This window comes from Trichosurus vulpecula, chromosome 7 (assembly GCF_011100635.1).
Source record: "Trichosurus vulpecula isolate mTriVul1 chromosome 7, mTriVul1.pri, whole genome shotgun sequence".
NCBI lineage: Eukaryota > Metazoa > Chordata > Mammalia > Diprotodontia > Phalangeridae > Trichosurus > Trichosurus vulpecula.
In genome coordinates this window covers 261,090,294-261,104,663 of record NC_050579.1, presented here as the reverse complement: position 1 = coordinate 261,104,663, position 14,370 = coordinate 261,090,294, and the positions used below count along the sequence as shown (strand labels likewise).

The following is a 14,370-nucleotide window of genomic DNA, read 5'->3' as shown; positions in this document are numbered from 1 at the left end:
TTGGGTTCGAAACCCATATTTGCTGTTTATGATTTGATTTCTGATGAGTCCCATCACCTCTCTAGATCTCCATCTCCTCATTTGTGAAACAGTATAAGCTCAAAGACTTCTTCTTGCTCTAAATTCTAAGACTAAGGCAGACCCACATTCATTTGGCTCTGCTTAGTTTGAGACACCCCCACCTAGGAAGCAGGAACTTGACTAAAGCACCCCACTCCACCTGCAGGAGCCTTGTCTCCCTCGCCCCACTGCAGAACTCAGACTGAAATATGTGGAATATTAGACATCATTCAATCCAAGAAGCTCTTGGCACTGCCATCTTCAACTGGATCTTGGCTTATAGGTAGGGGCCAAAAGGGATAGTTGTAAACAGCTTGTACTATGTGGGCAGTCCTCTACTCTTGGATTGTGGAAGAAGTTCTCTTGAGACATAGGGTGATCATGGTCATAGCTGTCTTGGCTAAATGTGATGTTGGCAAACAGCCCTCTATGGCCTTGGCAGAATACAGACCAACTTGGATTTTAAACATGACCAACTTAAGACAAGGGCTTATTTTCAATTTTCCTTTGTTTCCATACCAAGCCCCATCTCCAATCCCACATATGAATTTTCCAGTGTCCAAAAAGTTAGAAAGTTTTTAATATTATATATATATAATATTATATAATATATATATGTTTGTGTGTATGTACATAGAATATATATATACACACCATACAAAGATACATTATCCTCCCTGATGTCCAGGCAGGGGGAGGAGAAAAAATGTAAAATAAGGCATAAGAAAAGCTGCAATAAGCACCAGCTTGGGAAAGGGCAGGAGAAATGGTGTTTGGGAACCTGATAGTTGGGTACTGGGGGCCTCAGCCCCAAAGGGGATGGTGAAGGAGGGTTATCTGGCCTCCTCTTAAAGTGCCATGGGTCCAAGAAGGGTTCTAGGGGGATTGGGTTTATGTTGGCCAAGGAAGAAAATATATGCTGTAAAATGAGCAGGGTGGGGGGAGGGAATCACAGGCCTAAGAACCAGAAGACTTGGGATTAAGCTCTGCCACCTAATACCAACTCATTGCGTGACTTTGGTCAAACTACTTTTACTAGACCCCAGCTTCCTCATCTATTAAAGAAAGAGTTAAAAAGGTCTATGGTTTTTTGAAGGGGGCAGGGCTACTGACACAATAAAATCCCCCAGCCCCTACATCTATTTTTCCTTTTGATATTATGATGCTGGGAAGTAAGATGGGGTCAGATCAGGTGCAGAGGAGGTAGAAAACTGTAAATGAGGGGAAGGGGGAGATGGCTAGTGCCATCATTATGAGTTTGGGGTTGAGTTGAAGGATCCGAAAGAGGAAGGGGCCTAAAACAAAAACCCTTAGCATTCAGCACATGCAGCATTTGTTTTTTCATTTACTCCTTGTAGGGAATAGAGCCTCAGTCTTCATAATGAAGGCTTTCAAAGTTTCTTTGGGTTACCCAAGCCCTAGCCTTCACTCCTAGATCTGTCTCCTCAGGGCACCATCATCTTGGAGGGTGGCAGTGGCCATCTTTGATCCTGGGGCCAGGCCAGGCTGGTGGTAGACGTCTTGAAATTCTGTGGCCAGGATATCTATCTTTGATTGCATGGGCAGCCTCTAACTGGTGACGACTGAGGGCCCCGAACTGGCATCTCCTGGCTTCTCAAAAAACACGTAATCCTGGGTGGGGGGGAGCCAAGAGGGACCCAATAAGAGGGATTCTGATACAGTGTGATCATTTAATCCCCATCCAAGTGCTCCCAAAGGACTGTCGCTCTCCACTCGCCCACATCTTTTCTCAAATAATCCCCCCTTAATCCCACATCCTTGAGATGAACCCAGACAAAGAAGGAGGAAGAGGGAACATGGGACATGAGCACTCACAATAAGAAAGGCTGCCCCCAGCAGCACAGCCTTCAATCGAACATCCAGGTCCAAGGGGAACTGGAGGCCAAACTGGTCTGCGTCAGTTAGGGCCTCTGGCCCAATGCCTCCCCACTGTTTACTGATCCGACCCACACTCCGAGATTCATCCTTAGTCTTCACCTGGTGACCAGGAGGAGGGAACTGATGAGATGTGAGGCCTGAGGGAGGCTAGTTGCTGTATAAGGAATCTACCCTCTCCTGTCCCCTGGCAAAAACACTGAAAGGTCCACGATGGATTACTAAAGAAAACCAAGGCTCTAGGGAAAATCTGAACCTTATGGAGCCATCGTTCGTGAGTTGATCTAAGCCACTCCAACATTTTCATACTTCTTTGGGGCAATTAATTCCCTTCATTTACAGCATGGTTAGAGTGTTGCAAAGCTCTTTTACTTAACCCAAAGCTACTGCTTTTGAGATGATTCTAAGGATCTCTGAGAATTCTTCTCTTTGGGTACATGGTGAACATGGTCACATTCAGCTTGACTATAGCCTTTGTCATCCCAAGCCCCACTCTGCGCCTTTTCTTTTCCTCCTTAAACATTTTCTAAAACACTTTATCCAGATATCTGCTTCCATAACATTCTACTCTGTATCAAATACTTATTTTCAGTATACATTATATCCCACCATAGCTTTGTATCCCCAGAATCTGATTTTGAATCCATTTTGCTACATACTACCTAGGTAATCTTGCACAAGTTACATAGAGGGATTAGCTGCTGACTAACAAGTAATTGGCTACTGATTAATTAATTAGTTACTGATACTCTGATATCAATTTCTTAATCTTAAAAGTGAAGGGAGTAGACTAGATACAGACCTAAATTCTCTTCCAAATCTTGTGATTCTATAAGTTACTTTTTTTTAATTTAAAAAAAAGGGGAGGGGTTAATCACTTAACTTCTATGAACCTCATTTGCTTTACCTATAAAATGAGGGGGTTGGACTATGTGGCCTATGCACTTCCTGCTCTAAAGTATAATCCTATGGTGCTGTGTCTCACTGCAAACTACCAAATTGACTTTCTTATTCAATCAATTGAATGCCAATGCTTGTGAGCTTGAGTGGTACAAACTGGTTTTCCTTCCTGGCAGCAACTGGACAACTAGTGAGATGTTAAGCCGGTATCAATGGGATAAAGATCTTGTCTAAAAAGACAGAAACTATAAGTTCTCCTTCCTCCCATGTCCCCTAAAACATCATTACTAGAAAGTAGCCACTTTGACAGGTGTTGGCACGTTGCAGCATAAAGGTCACAATCTGGCATCACAGCAGTAACCACTGAATTAGACCATAGGGACTGCCATCTTATGGAAGAAAATATCTTTGATCATAGTGGCAGCCATATTGGACTTGAATGTTGTTATTAGAGATCCTTGACCTTAGAATTCACCATCTTGCTTTCTAGGGGTGACTATCTTAGATCATCAAGGTAAGTATGTTAGACTTTTGAGTACTTCTCTGTTTATGGAAGGAGACATCACTGTTTTAGGTGGCATACAGTAGTAAATCCCAGAGTTCTCACTGGTTCCCTGAACTTCACTGTCATAATTCCTGTCTCTTAATCCCTACCTCAAAGTTGGTGTCACTGCCACAACCACAGGCACAGCACGGCCCCACAACTCGAAGCATTGTCTGGCGATCTGCATCCTGAATTGAGAACTTGGGCAGGAAGGGATGCCAGGTCTGTAGTACATGCCCAACAGTTGTACCAGGGGGAGCCTGTACTTCCAGCTAAGGCCATGAGAAGATAGAATCACTACAGGGTTCCAAGCTGTCCAGTCCCCAATCCAGGCCCCAGTTTTCTTCATGGGCCTGAGCCCACGGTGGAAGAAGACCACTAAGTTCTGGCTCCCTAGCCCCAGGTCTCTCAGCCCCTCAATCTAGCTCCCCCAGCCTCAATATCCCTAGCTCTAGCCTTCCACCTCCCAGGTTCCAAGTCTTTGACCCCTCTATCTTCTAGGTCCTACCTCTAAGACCTTGTCCACAAACCCAAGCTCCCCTCAAGTCTCAAACATCCAGGCCCACCTCCTGAAGGCAACAGGGGCAGCAACAAGACCCACAATGGAGAGGGCGGATCAAGTGCAGGACCTCACGGTTCCTGGGATCAGCCACACGGATACGCATGGGCCGGCGAGCCCCACAGCAGAGGCGGGCACAGCAGCTGCTTTCCTCAACTGCCTGGCCAAGTGGAAGCCCTGCTCCAGAATGTAGCTCATATCGGTTACAGATATCCCAGCCAAAAAGTGCTAGGAGCAAGAGGTAAGGAGAGGCAAATACATGGAAGTTAGTACTGAATTTCTGAGCCCTACTTCCATTCATTCATTCACTCACTCATTCAATAAGCATTTACTAAGTACTTGCTATGCTGATTAGGACACAATGACAAAAATGAAATAGTTCCTGCCCTCAGGGGGCTTACAATCTATTGGGGGTTATGAAGGAACAACATAAAAATAAGTAGATACCAAACACATACAGAGTAATTTCTGATGGTGAGGGAGGAACACTAGCAACTGGCAAATCAAGACAGGTTTTATGTACAAGGTTGAGCTCAGCCTGGAAGGAATTTAGGGATTCTACAAGTTAGAGGTGAGTAAGGGGGGGGGGGGTGGCAATTCTAAGCATGGGAGAAAGCCTACGCAAAGGAGGGATACCAGAGGCGTAATGTTGTCTATGAGGGAACAGGAAGTAGGACGGTTGGAACACAGAGTTTGTGAAGGGGAGCAAGGTGAAATAACCCAGGAAAGACAGACAGGTGTCAGAGTGTGAAGGGCTTTAAATAGAGTTATCCTAGGGCTAATTGTGAGCTACTAAACAGGGGGATAACAAGGTCAAACCTTTGGCAGAATGGTAGATTGGAGTGGGGAGAACCTGGATGCAAAGAGATTGATCAGGAGATTCGGTAGTTCAGGCCAGATGTGACAAGCGCCTATGTCAGGGTAATGGCCCAGTGAGTGGAGAGGAGACAAATGGGAGAGGTATGGTAGAGGTAGAATGAACAAGATTTGGCAATTGATTGGATACATTGAGGCAGAAAGAAAGAAGACACCTCTGAGGCTTTGTCTACAAGGATAATGGTACCTTTCAATAAAATAAGGATATCAGGAATAGTAGAGGGGGTTGGAGGGAAGAGATAATGAGCTCGGTTTAAGAATGGCTGACTTTTAAGATGCCCATGGGATATCCAATTGACTATGTGCCATATGGGGTATAAGAATAACAGAATTATCACTCTGATATGTGAAATTATAAATGTGAAGAATATAGAGAATCATGGGAAGACTAAGATCAAAACACACTCACACGCACGCACACACACACACAGAGAGTGAGGTAAGCAAAACCAGGAAAACAATATACATGACTTCAACAACGTAAGTGGATAAAACAAACAAATTGAAACTGAATATTGCATGATTATAATTATATATAATATACTGCAATTCCCTGTCTTTTTGGAAGTGGAGAGTTACAGGTGTGGAATGATGCCTACAATGTTAGACTTGGTTGCTATGTTCCTTAGTTTTGCTGAACTGCCACATTTTCCCTGTCTTTTTTATTCTTTGTTATAAGGGATTGATCTCTCAGTAGGGGAAATGAGAGGAAAATGTTGGAAAATGAAGGTGATGCAAAAACAAAAGATATGAATGAAAGAAAATTTTATGGAAATGTCCAATTGTCTATTAGGAAGGAATGTAACTAAGGAAGGAGTCTAGGGCTAGATATATAATTGTAGGAGTAAATGGCCTAAAGATGACAATTGAACCAGGGGAGCTGATAGGATGATTTAGGGAAAGAATGTCCAGTCTCCCCCCATTTTTATCCTACCAATTTCCAACCAGAAGCTTTCCTCTCCCAGCTTCTACCTCAACCATTCGCCAACCTATCAATTTCCAATATCTGGCGCAATTATAACCCACTTACCTTTCACCCGCTCAATCTTCTGATGAATCAGGATTTGATCAATCTAGGAAGAGAGACACATACAAACACACTTCTCTGCTACCCCATGGAGCTAGAAAGAAAGGCTGAATTTCCAGCTATATTTCCTACTACTTTCCCATTCGTGCCCTTTTTTCTTAAGCTCCTAATTTCTTAGTTCCCCTTCTTCCACCTGTCCAAATCCTATTCATCCTTCAAGGCTCTAGCCTCTTCTTTCCAGAAGTCTTTCCTGATTCACTATTTTCTCCTTTTTACCCTCTAGTATTTTATATCTCTTATGTCACTTACATTACATCATATACTAAAGTTATTCATAAATACGGTCTTATCTCTTTTATCAGATTATAAGCTCCTTGAAATCAAGGACTATATATATATACATATTATATATATATATGTATATGTATAATTAATTTTATATTCCCATTATATCCTCCCCACCCAAATGATAACTTCCGATCTCCATTTCCTCAGTCATAAAGTGGGCATAATATTTGGACTTACCCTACCTAACACCACGCCGTAAGGACTAAATGAAATGTGTGTATAAAAATGACTTAGGGTCCAGATCCCAGAGCCTTCCTCCCTTATCCTTCTAACTCACCTGTACAAGGAATTCCAGGCCAGAAGGGACACCGGGCAATGGCAGGAAGGGAACAGTAACTGGTTCTGGTTCCAAAGGGGCCACAGGACCAGGGGAAGGGAATAGGTTGACAATGTGGCCTGGGACAGGTGCAGGATTGGAATATGAGGCAGGCTGGGCCACTGGGTACGGGGGTGATGGGGCATAGCCTTTGGGGGGTAAGTAACCTGTAGGAAGGTGATATGGAAGAGGGAAGAAGTGAGAAATAGACTGGCCTCCTTACTTTCCTTAAGCTCCCCCAAGAACTAAGGGGAAACACACAGAGGAAAGAAGAAATGAAAAAAACAAACACCTGGATAAAAAGATGAAGGAGGCAGAACAGGGACAGCATGAGAGCACAGCAGGGAGGGGCCCCTTCCTAGCCTGTTCAACTACATTCCCAGGAGATGCCTCCCTAGACATCCCACTCCCTCCACCAGCTTCTAAGACTAAAGATTAAGAGATGGGAGAATGAAGGATAACAGGAGGCCTTATGGAGGTCAGCCCACCCTCACTTATCCCTCAGAGACATGATCCCTCCCTTCCCTGCCCAGTGACCACCCTACCCTGGAAATCCCTAATTACCTCCATAGATGATACCCTTACCTGCCATGGAGGTGGATGTCGATGTCCCCAGTGGAATGTCTTCTAGAGAAAGAGAGCCGAGGAGGGAAAATAGTAGAGAGAAAAAGGGGAGGGGGAGCAAAGGGAAGCAAAGAGATACTGAGGCAGAAGCACAAATCTGGGACCAGGAGAAAGGAGTCGGGTCAGAGAAACAGAAACCGACGCAGGAATCCGAGATGCCGGCGTGGGCCTGGGGGTGGGGAAGTAGGAGGGAGGAAGCAGGGAGTAGAAGAAGAAACTCTACAAGGGACCCAGGTGTCCTGGAATTCCTGGGTCCCAGACACACCAGTTCCAGCTCCCTCCACTCGCCCAGCCTCTTTGTTCTCTTCTCCTCCCCCCGGAGATCCCGCCCTGCTCCACTTCCCTCCCCGCCCTAATCGGACGCCTCTTCTCCCCGGCTTACTGTAAGCAGCCCCCACCCCCAGGACCGCGGGAGGTGCCGGGCGAGGTCCGGCTGTTCAATTCAGGAGGGGTACACTATATTCAGATTCGTGCGAGCCCTCGAACTACCCTTCCGCCTAGGTTTTGGGGGAGAGGCCCGCGCACCAGTGCAGACCCCCCTCACCCCCACCCAGGCGGGGTGGGAGAGGAGAGGACACGCAGCTGCTTTCTTTGAGCCCTTCCCCCCCTTTCCGGATCTTCTCCAACAACTGGGAGAATAGAAACGGAAGGGAGAGAGGATGAAAAAGTGAAAGGCCGAAAGACAGACTGAAAGACCGTCCCTCCCCGCCCCTAGCCTATCTCTTCCTCCCCTGCGGATTCTAGGCTCTAAATCTATGGTCCTGTGATCTCTAGCGGCCAAACCCTTAAGCAGCTGGGCCGCAGACATCAAGAGGTGGCCTGTTTTGGTAGCGCCTATAGGCACCTTGGTTCATGCTCAATGAGTCATTCTAGGTAGCGGGGAGGCGGGAGGAGGGGGAGAAACACAAGTGTGAGGCATGAATCAGTCAAGCTGTATTTATTTAGCACATGCTCTCGGCGTAGGATGAGAAGAGCCGTGTAGAGAAGGGGCACTGAAGGGGTCCGGGCCAGCCTCTTCTGCTGGAAAATGGCACCCCACGGAATTGGGGTGGGGGGCACGGCTTACCCCACCGTATGCTAATCCTCCAGCCCTAAGGTGTTGGGTGCTGATATGCAAATTAACCAGCCCTAAAGTGGAAGGGCGGGGTGCTGATATGCGGGGAAGGGAGTGGATTTAATGGAAAAAATTACTGTGGTTTGGGAGGGTCACCACACTGGGCACACACATACGCTTCCTCCACATGACCACAGCGCCCCCTCCTGGTAAATGAAGGAACTACGATCTCCTGAAACCATTTCATGCTTTTTGAACCCCTTCCTGACTGGTTCGTCTCACAAGTTACCACTTATGTGTGCATCAGTCAATCAATCAACATTTCTTAAGCACCTACTATGTGCATGTTTCCCATACCCATATATACGCCTCTGGTCCTTACCCTCACACATGTGAGATCCATACATTCCCTATCCTACAGACTCCGTTGGGTTGTTTCATCTTAACTAAAAACTCAAAGGGAGGTAATGTAGAACATCTGAATCGAAATTTGGAAACCTGGGATCTTGGAGGCTCTAACTAGATGCATGTGGTCAAGTTGCTTCTTCTCTCTGGGCTTCAGTTGTCTCTTTTGTAAAATAGGCTAGGCAAATTGTCATGGAGGTCCATCCAGTTCTGATATTCTGAATCTACCCAGAATTCTCTTGGCTCACAAGTACCACAGAAAGCCTTTGCTGATCTGCCCTTCCTTACTACTTTAATTTAATGACTTCAATTAATTATGACCTATTAATTAATAACAACGTATTTATATTGTATTTATTCAATACATACTTGTATAGGGGAAGGGGGAGAGGGGATAAGCATTGTCCTAAGCCAGGAAGTCCTGGAATTAAGACCTGAGTTCCAATCTGCCCTAGTTGTGTGACCCTGGGCAAGTTAACTCCATTTGCCTCAGTTTCCTCAGCTTTAAAACGGGGGTAATGATAGCACCTAGCTCCCAGACTGGTTGTTAGGATTAAATGAAATGTTTGTCAGGAATTTAGAAGAGTGCATGATACACAGTAGACACTATGCAAATGTTAACTATTATTATTACAGCTATTAGCTAATTTCTTTTTTACCAATATTATCTCATTTGATGCATCACCTCATCTTGCTCATCCAATGGCCAGGCTCCCTTTAATTGCATCAGAGAAAGCGTTCTCACAGGTGTGAACATCATGTTACCTCATTAACACCTCTGTGATTAACCTGTGATAACATCCCTCCATGTTAACTGTGAGCTGGAGGGCAGAGGAGGGGAGGAATACCAATACCTGATTTCTTACTCTATGTCCATGTTGTAACCTTCCCCCATAAAAAGCAAGTGTCTTCAGAATAGGAATTGTTTCATTTTTTTGTATCTCTACTCCCAGCATTTAGAATAGTGTCTGGTACGTAGTAGCTATTTAATAAATACTTCTTCATTGGCTGATGGATATATCTAAAGCCGAGAGCTTCATCTTCATTTTCAGGCTATTACTGATTCTGCCATTTTAAAAGTCAAACTTGCTTGCAATCTTGGTGTCTTTTCCTTCCGTCTTCCATTACCAAGTCTTGTCCATTCTGCCTTTAACATGTCTCTAGGATCTTAGCCTTTGTCTCCATTTCTGTGGCCCATTTTTTTTTTACCATTACATCCATTCTCATTTGCTAAACACCTACTATGTGTGGGCACTGTGCTGGAGGGGAGTCTGGTGGGACATAAAGATGAATAAAACACCATAATTACAGTCTGTTGGGGGGAGATATCACTTAAATATAAACAACTGGAATCAAGGTTGAGTGTGATAAGTGGGAGAGAGATACAAAGTACTATGAGAGTTCAGGGGAAGAAGAGATTACCTACCAATCTGAGAAGGAGAGATAAGAGAGAGCTTCATGGAGAAGGTGGCTTTTCAGCCTCTGTAAATTTCAACTGGCAGAGATGCTGGGAAAAGACATTTCAGGTCAAAGGAATGCCATAAGCAGATGTGTAATAAGGTAGCAGCCTGTAGGAGTAAATTCAAGGAATTTGGATGGACTATAAAGTATAGGAAGGGGAACAGTGTGAGATAAAGGTGGAAAAGTAGGTTGGACTCAGAGTAGGTAGGATTTGAATGCCAGATGAAGTAGTTTGGACTTTATGTAGTAGCCTTTAGGGAGTCACTAAAGGTTTTTGAGAAGAGGAATGACATTAGACCTGAGCATTATGATGATTACACAACTGAACTGAAGTCATAAGAGAGAGTGAGCCTCAGAATGAGGTGGTTGCAGTAAAAATGGAAAGGGGGGGGGGGATGAATGTAAAAAAAATTTGTGCAGCACAAGGACATGCCTTAGACTCACTTTAACAAATGTTAATAAGGCTTACTGTGTCTAAGGCACTATGCTAGGTCCTGAACATATAAAAGACAAAAATAAAACACTTCCAACCCCCCAAAGGAACTTATAACATGGGGGAGGGGTGTAATTTGAGGAGATAGTAACAAGGAAGGCTTCTGGAGGAAATGATACTTGAGGAGGTGACAACTAGATAAGTATTTGGGGAGGTTAAATAAGGAAGGAGCACATTCTAGGTGAGGAGAGGGATTGTTTAAATGCACAAAAATGAGAGAGATGGATGTGGAAAGCTGAATTTGGAGAAGAGCTAATAGTTCACTTTAAAACAGATTAGGACATGAATGGGGAATAACAAGAAACAAGGCTGTCAGGATAGGTCAGAGACAGATTATGGGAGACCTTAAAATACCTGTCCAAAAAAGTTTTTATTTTGTCCTTGATGCTATAGAAAGTCAAGAGAGTGAGGTGGTTTGTCCTTCCCCCACAGACTCTGCTTATGAGGTGAAGGGGGGGTGGGGATTGCATGGGAAATACCCATGAGGCACTTAGGAATCAGCAACAACTGCAAAGGCAGGAAGCTAGGAAAGCAAACAGGTTTATTTAATATATATTCACAACCAGAAACAGCTCTGACAGAGTAAGGGATCCCATCAGGATGGTTCTCAGGTGGAAAGCAGAGCTAGAGATTTGGCCATAAGGTGAGCCAAATTTGACATAGGAACTAAAAGGAGATTAGGTTTGGCCAGGGATACCAAATCAGCAGGCACACCAAATCAGCCCCATTGAGGTAGGAGTGGAGGGGCTACCTTAGGCTGATGAAAAGGGGGCTTTAAGCTTAGGTCCTGATATACTAATCCAGCAACCTTAACATGGCAGGATTCAATTGTGAAAGAGAAGAGCCATGCAGGGCACCCCAGATAGGTGAGTTAAACCCCTGCCATCTCCTGTCTCCTCTGTGCCTTAGAATAGGTAGTGCCCATGTTTGGAATTCATTTCCAAACAGTTTAGATGCTACATCCTACACAAGGCTTTTCCCAACCACTACCATTCTGCTTGTTTGTGTTCTCTCCTCCTTGAAATCAATTTGAATAAATTTATTTATGTACATGTTATATTCTCTCCCTACCCCCACCCACAATAACAGGTAGGCTGCCCAATGGCAGGGGCTCTTTGCTGGAGATATTTTGAAAACAAAATGGACAAGACTTGGTGCCAGGAAGTAGGTGAGAAAGGAAACAAAAACACCAAGATTTCAACCTTGACTTTCAAAATGGTAGAATCAGCAGTAGACTGGAAGAAGAATACATTAGCTTTAGGTATAGACCTATAGAATGTCAGAACAGATCCTCAGAGATCATCTTATCTAGTCCACTTTACAAAGAGGACACTGAGGCACAGTACCTTGTACATAGTAGGTACTTGTTTGAACTAAAGATTATTTTGGGAGCTGTTTGAAGGAAGGATTGAAGAAAGGAGAGACTAGAATCAGGAAAACCAATTAGGGGGCTATTACAATAGTCTAATGGGAGGTGATGAAGCCCTAAGTTAGTGGCAGAGTAGAAAGAGGGGGATGAATGTGACAGAGGTCAATGAGGTACAATTGACAAGACTTGGCAACTCAATACGGAGGTTGAGGGAGAGGGAAGAGACAAAGATGACTTTAAGGCTGCAGACCTGGATATCTGGGAGATGGCACTGCTCTCAATGGGAAATTTGAAGAAGTGATGTGTTTTGGGGAGAGATTCTGTTTTAGACATGCTTAGTTTAGAAATGTAGACACATCTAGCAGGGAGTTGGTGATGTGGGACTGGAGTTGGGGAGAGATTAATGGGAGTCATTTGTGTAACATTAGCAACTGAATCTATCAGCACTGACAAGAAAACCAAGGGACTTGTAAATGTGGGGTTAATAGAAGAGTAATAGATGAAGCCACCCTAGTAGATGAGATTACCAAAGGAAAGAATATAAAGAAGAGTCTCTCAGGTCAGATTCCTCCCACACCCTACTACCCAGGTGGGATTAATAAAGATGCCAAAGTTTTCTGCATTTCATTTTTAATTTCCTTCTCACTCCCAATCTTCAGACAAAACACCAGCAAAGATTGGGAAATCAAGTTCCCCAGCATACCATCTGATGTGGGTGGCTTCTCCCAGGAATAACTGGAGTAGTCTTACAAAAACAGGCTTGCTGCTTCATGCCTAAAGAGGTTAATCTGAAGACTGGTCCAGTGGGACAACATAGGGGAAGAAGATCAAAGAGCTAGGGCAAGCCAGCCAAGAATAAGCAGGGAGCCCCCCACAGGGGCAACCGATGTTGCCATGGTGTCTCCTGTCAGGGTCTGGTAGTAAAAGCTGCCACAGAAGAAGGAGATCCCAGAGGTAAGCAGAGTCCCTGCCTGGGAGTAAAGGACAAGACAGGCATGTGAAGCTGTGAAGTGCAGGAACTAGGACTAGGGGGTTACACCAGCTCTGTTCTTCTTGTGATAAGGGAATGTCCCCACAAGTTGTCAACCCATGATTCATCCCACCGTTCTCTCCTTCGGTCTCTTTGATTTGTTCCTCCAGCGCTGCCCAGTCACAGCACTCACTCTCCCAATAAGGATAGCTCTCGTTCCTCTCTGAAGATAAGCTTGTGGTGGAGAGGACATTCTGGGCAGGCTAGAGGAGGAACAGGCTTGGAGGCACCCTGAAACTTACCCAAATCGGCTTGCTACAGAGGGGGACGCAGAGCAGAGCCAGACTGTGGATGAAGTGGTGTTTGTTGGTTTTCTCAAAGAGCTAGAAAATGAAAGAAAATGCAAGAAATTGCATTTTTCTCAGGGATTCGTAAATGTTGATCTGCAGTTCCCTCTCCACTCCCTTAAAGGTGCCCTGATGTATTGAAGCCCCTAGTCCGATCTTCTCTGAGAAATAACCAGGTTTCCATGGGCCCTCCCCCACAGAGCATCGGGCATGCAGACCCCCATACGTTTCAGCTTGCCTAACCCCAGTTCTTTCGGTGGCCCAGGTAACTAGGACTTCAGTGCTCCTCTACACATGAGGTCTATCATCAACTCCCCCCGCTTCCCCCCAAGGCACAGGCCAGCAGCAAAGGTAGGACAGCTCTTTTACCTCCTTATGATACGGGTCCTGGAAGTTCGCACCTGTGAAAGATAATAGCAAAAATGAATACCGAGCGCCCATCCAAGCACTTTACGAAATTGCGACAGCACCTAACGTGCCAGCCTGGGATAAAGGCCGGGACTTACAGGCTTCTGATTGGGCAGAAGCACTAAACGGACAAACAGGGTAGCCAATCGTAGTGAGACTGGGTAGGTTGGGGAAGAGTCTTTTGCTTTGAAAACTAACCCATAAAGGTGGTCGAGGGCAGGCTCGACCCAAACCTGTTAAGTCCACCCTCGACCAATTTGAGTCCGCCCAGCTCTTACTCTCTTGCCACTTCCAGACCCACTACCCCTGGCCCTCTCCCCCTCAGCTCTACACCCATAATTTAAGCCCCGGCCCGGCCCCCTGACCATGCGCCCCGTAAGTGGCCAATCCCAAGGCACTGGCTCCGGACACAGCGCCTAAGCGGCGGAAAGCAGCACCCAGTCCAGCCATGGCTGTAGAAGGTCACGGAATTTAGGAATTCCGGACCATAGACCCGAGGGTTTGGCCAATCCCAATCGTCTATGCAAATGACGTCTTTCACTGCCCAATCCTAGCTGCGTTAATTTTAGCGTGTACCACCTTCACCCCTCAACCAAGTTGAAAAGATTGTGAAGCTGCTGGTGAATGGCGGAGGTGCCCTGCGGGCGGAAGAACTGAAAACCAATTAGGAGGTGGGCAAGGGGCGGGTGGAAGCGAAGAGACACCACCTAGGG

At 45.4% G+C, this 14,370-nt stretch overlaps 2 protein-coding genes across 3 annotated transcripts; both read right to left on the bottom strand.

The window, feature by feature from the left end:
* Positions 1 to 717: 717 nt before the first annotated feature.
* PLSCR3 (phospholipid scramblase 3) lies at positions 718 to 13,274 on the bottom strand. Of its 2 annotated transcripts, none has more exons than XM_036768516.1 (8): positions 13,205 to 13,274; positions 7,112 to 7,153; positions 6,488 to 6,693; positions 5,866 to 5,908; positions 3,967 to 4,187; positions 3,511 to 3,672; positions 1,897 to 2,058; positions 718 to 1,692 (listed from the first exon to the last, which is right to left on the bottom strand). In XM_036768516.1, the coding sequence occupies exons 2-8, from the start codon at positions 7,116 to 7,118 to the stop codon at positions 1,630 to 1,632; spliced, it is 864 nt and encodes a 287-aa protein (XP_036624411.1). In that variant the 5' UTR covers positions 7,119 to 7,153; positions 13,205 to 13,274; the 3' UTR covers positions 718 to 1,629. The 2 variants fall into 2 exon arrangements, with proteins under 2 accessions (XP_036624411.1, XP_036624412.1); XM_036768517.1 differs by lacking the exon at positions 13,205 to 13,274 and adding an exon at positions 7,533 to 7,817.
* TMEM256 (transmembrane protein 256) lies at positions 12,546 to 14,117 on the bottom strand. The gene is made up of 4 exons (XM_036768519.1): positions 14,023 to 14,117; positions 13,619 to 13,650; positions 13,205 to 13,285; positions 12,546 to 12,903 (listed from the first exon to the last, which is right to left on the bottom strand). The coding sequence occupies exons 1-4, from the start codon at positions 14,105 to 14,107 to the stop codon at positions 12,760 to 12,762; spliced, it is 342 nt and encodes a 113-aa protein (XP_036624414.1). The 5' UTR covers positions 14,108 to 14,117; the 3' UTR covers positions 12,546 to 12,759.
* Positions 14,118 to 14,370: the final 253 nt, after the last annotated feature.

Excerpts from the sequence above, each read along its gene's own strand:
- PLSCR3 (XM_036768516.1), bottom strand. Across the intron at positions 4,188-5,865 it reads GAAGATTGAGCGGGTGAAAG|CACTTTTTGGCTGGGATATC; the intron begins GTAAGTGGGTTA and ends TCTTGCTCCTAG. Across the intron at positions 1,693-1,896 it reads TGGGGGCAGCCTTTCTTATT|GATTACGTGTTTTTTGAGAA; the intron begins GTGAGTGCTCAT and ends CCCCCCACCCAG.
- TMEM256 (XM_036768519.1), bottom strand. The coding sequence starts at position 14,107 with ATGGCTGGACTGGGTGCTGCTTTCCGCCGCTTAGGCGCTGTGTCCGGA. Across the intron at positions 13,651-14,022 it reads GGCCACTTACGGGGCGCATG|GTGCGAACTTCCAGGACCCG; the intron begins GTCAGGGGGCCG and ends TATCTTTCACAG. Across the intron at positions 13,286-13,618 it reads AGGACCCGTATCATAAGGAG|CTCTTTGAGAAAACCAACAA; the intron begins GTAAAAGAGCTG and ends TTCATTTTCTAG.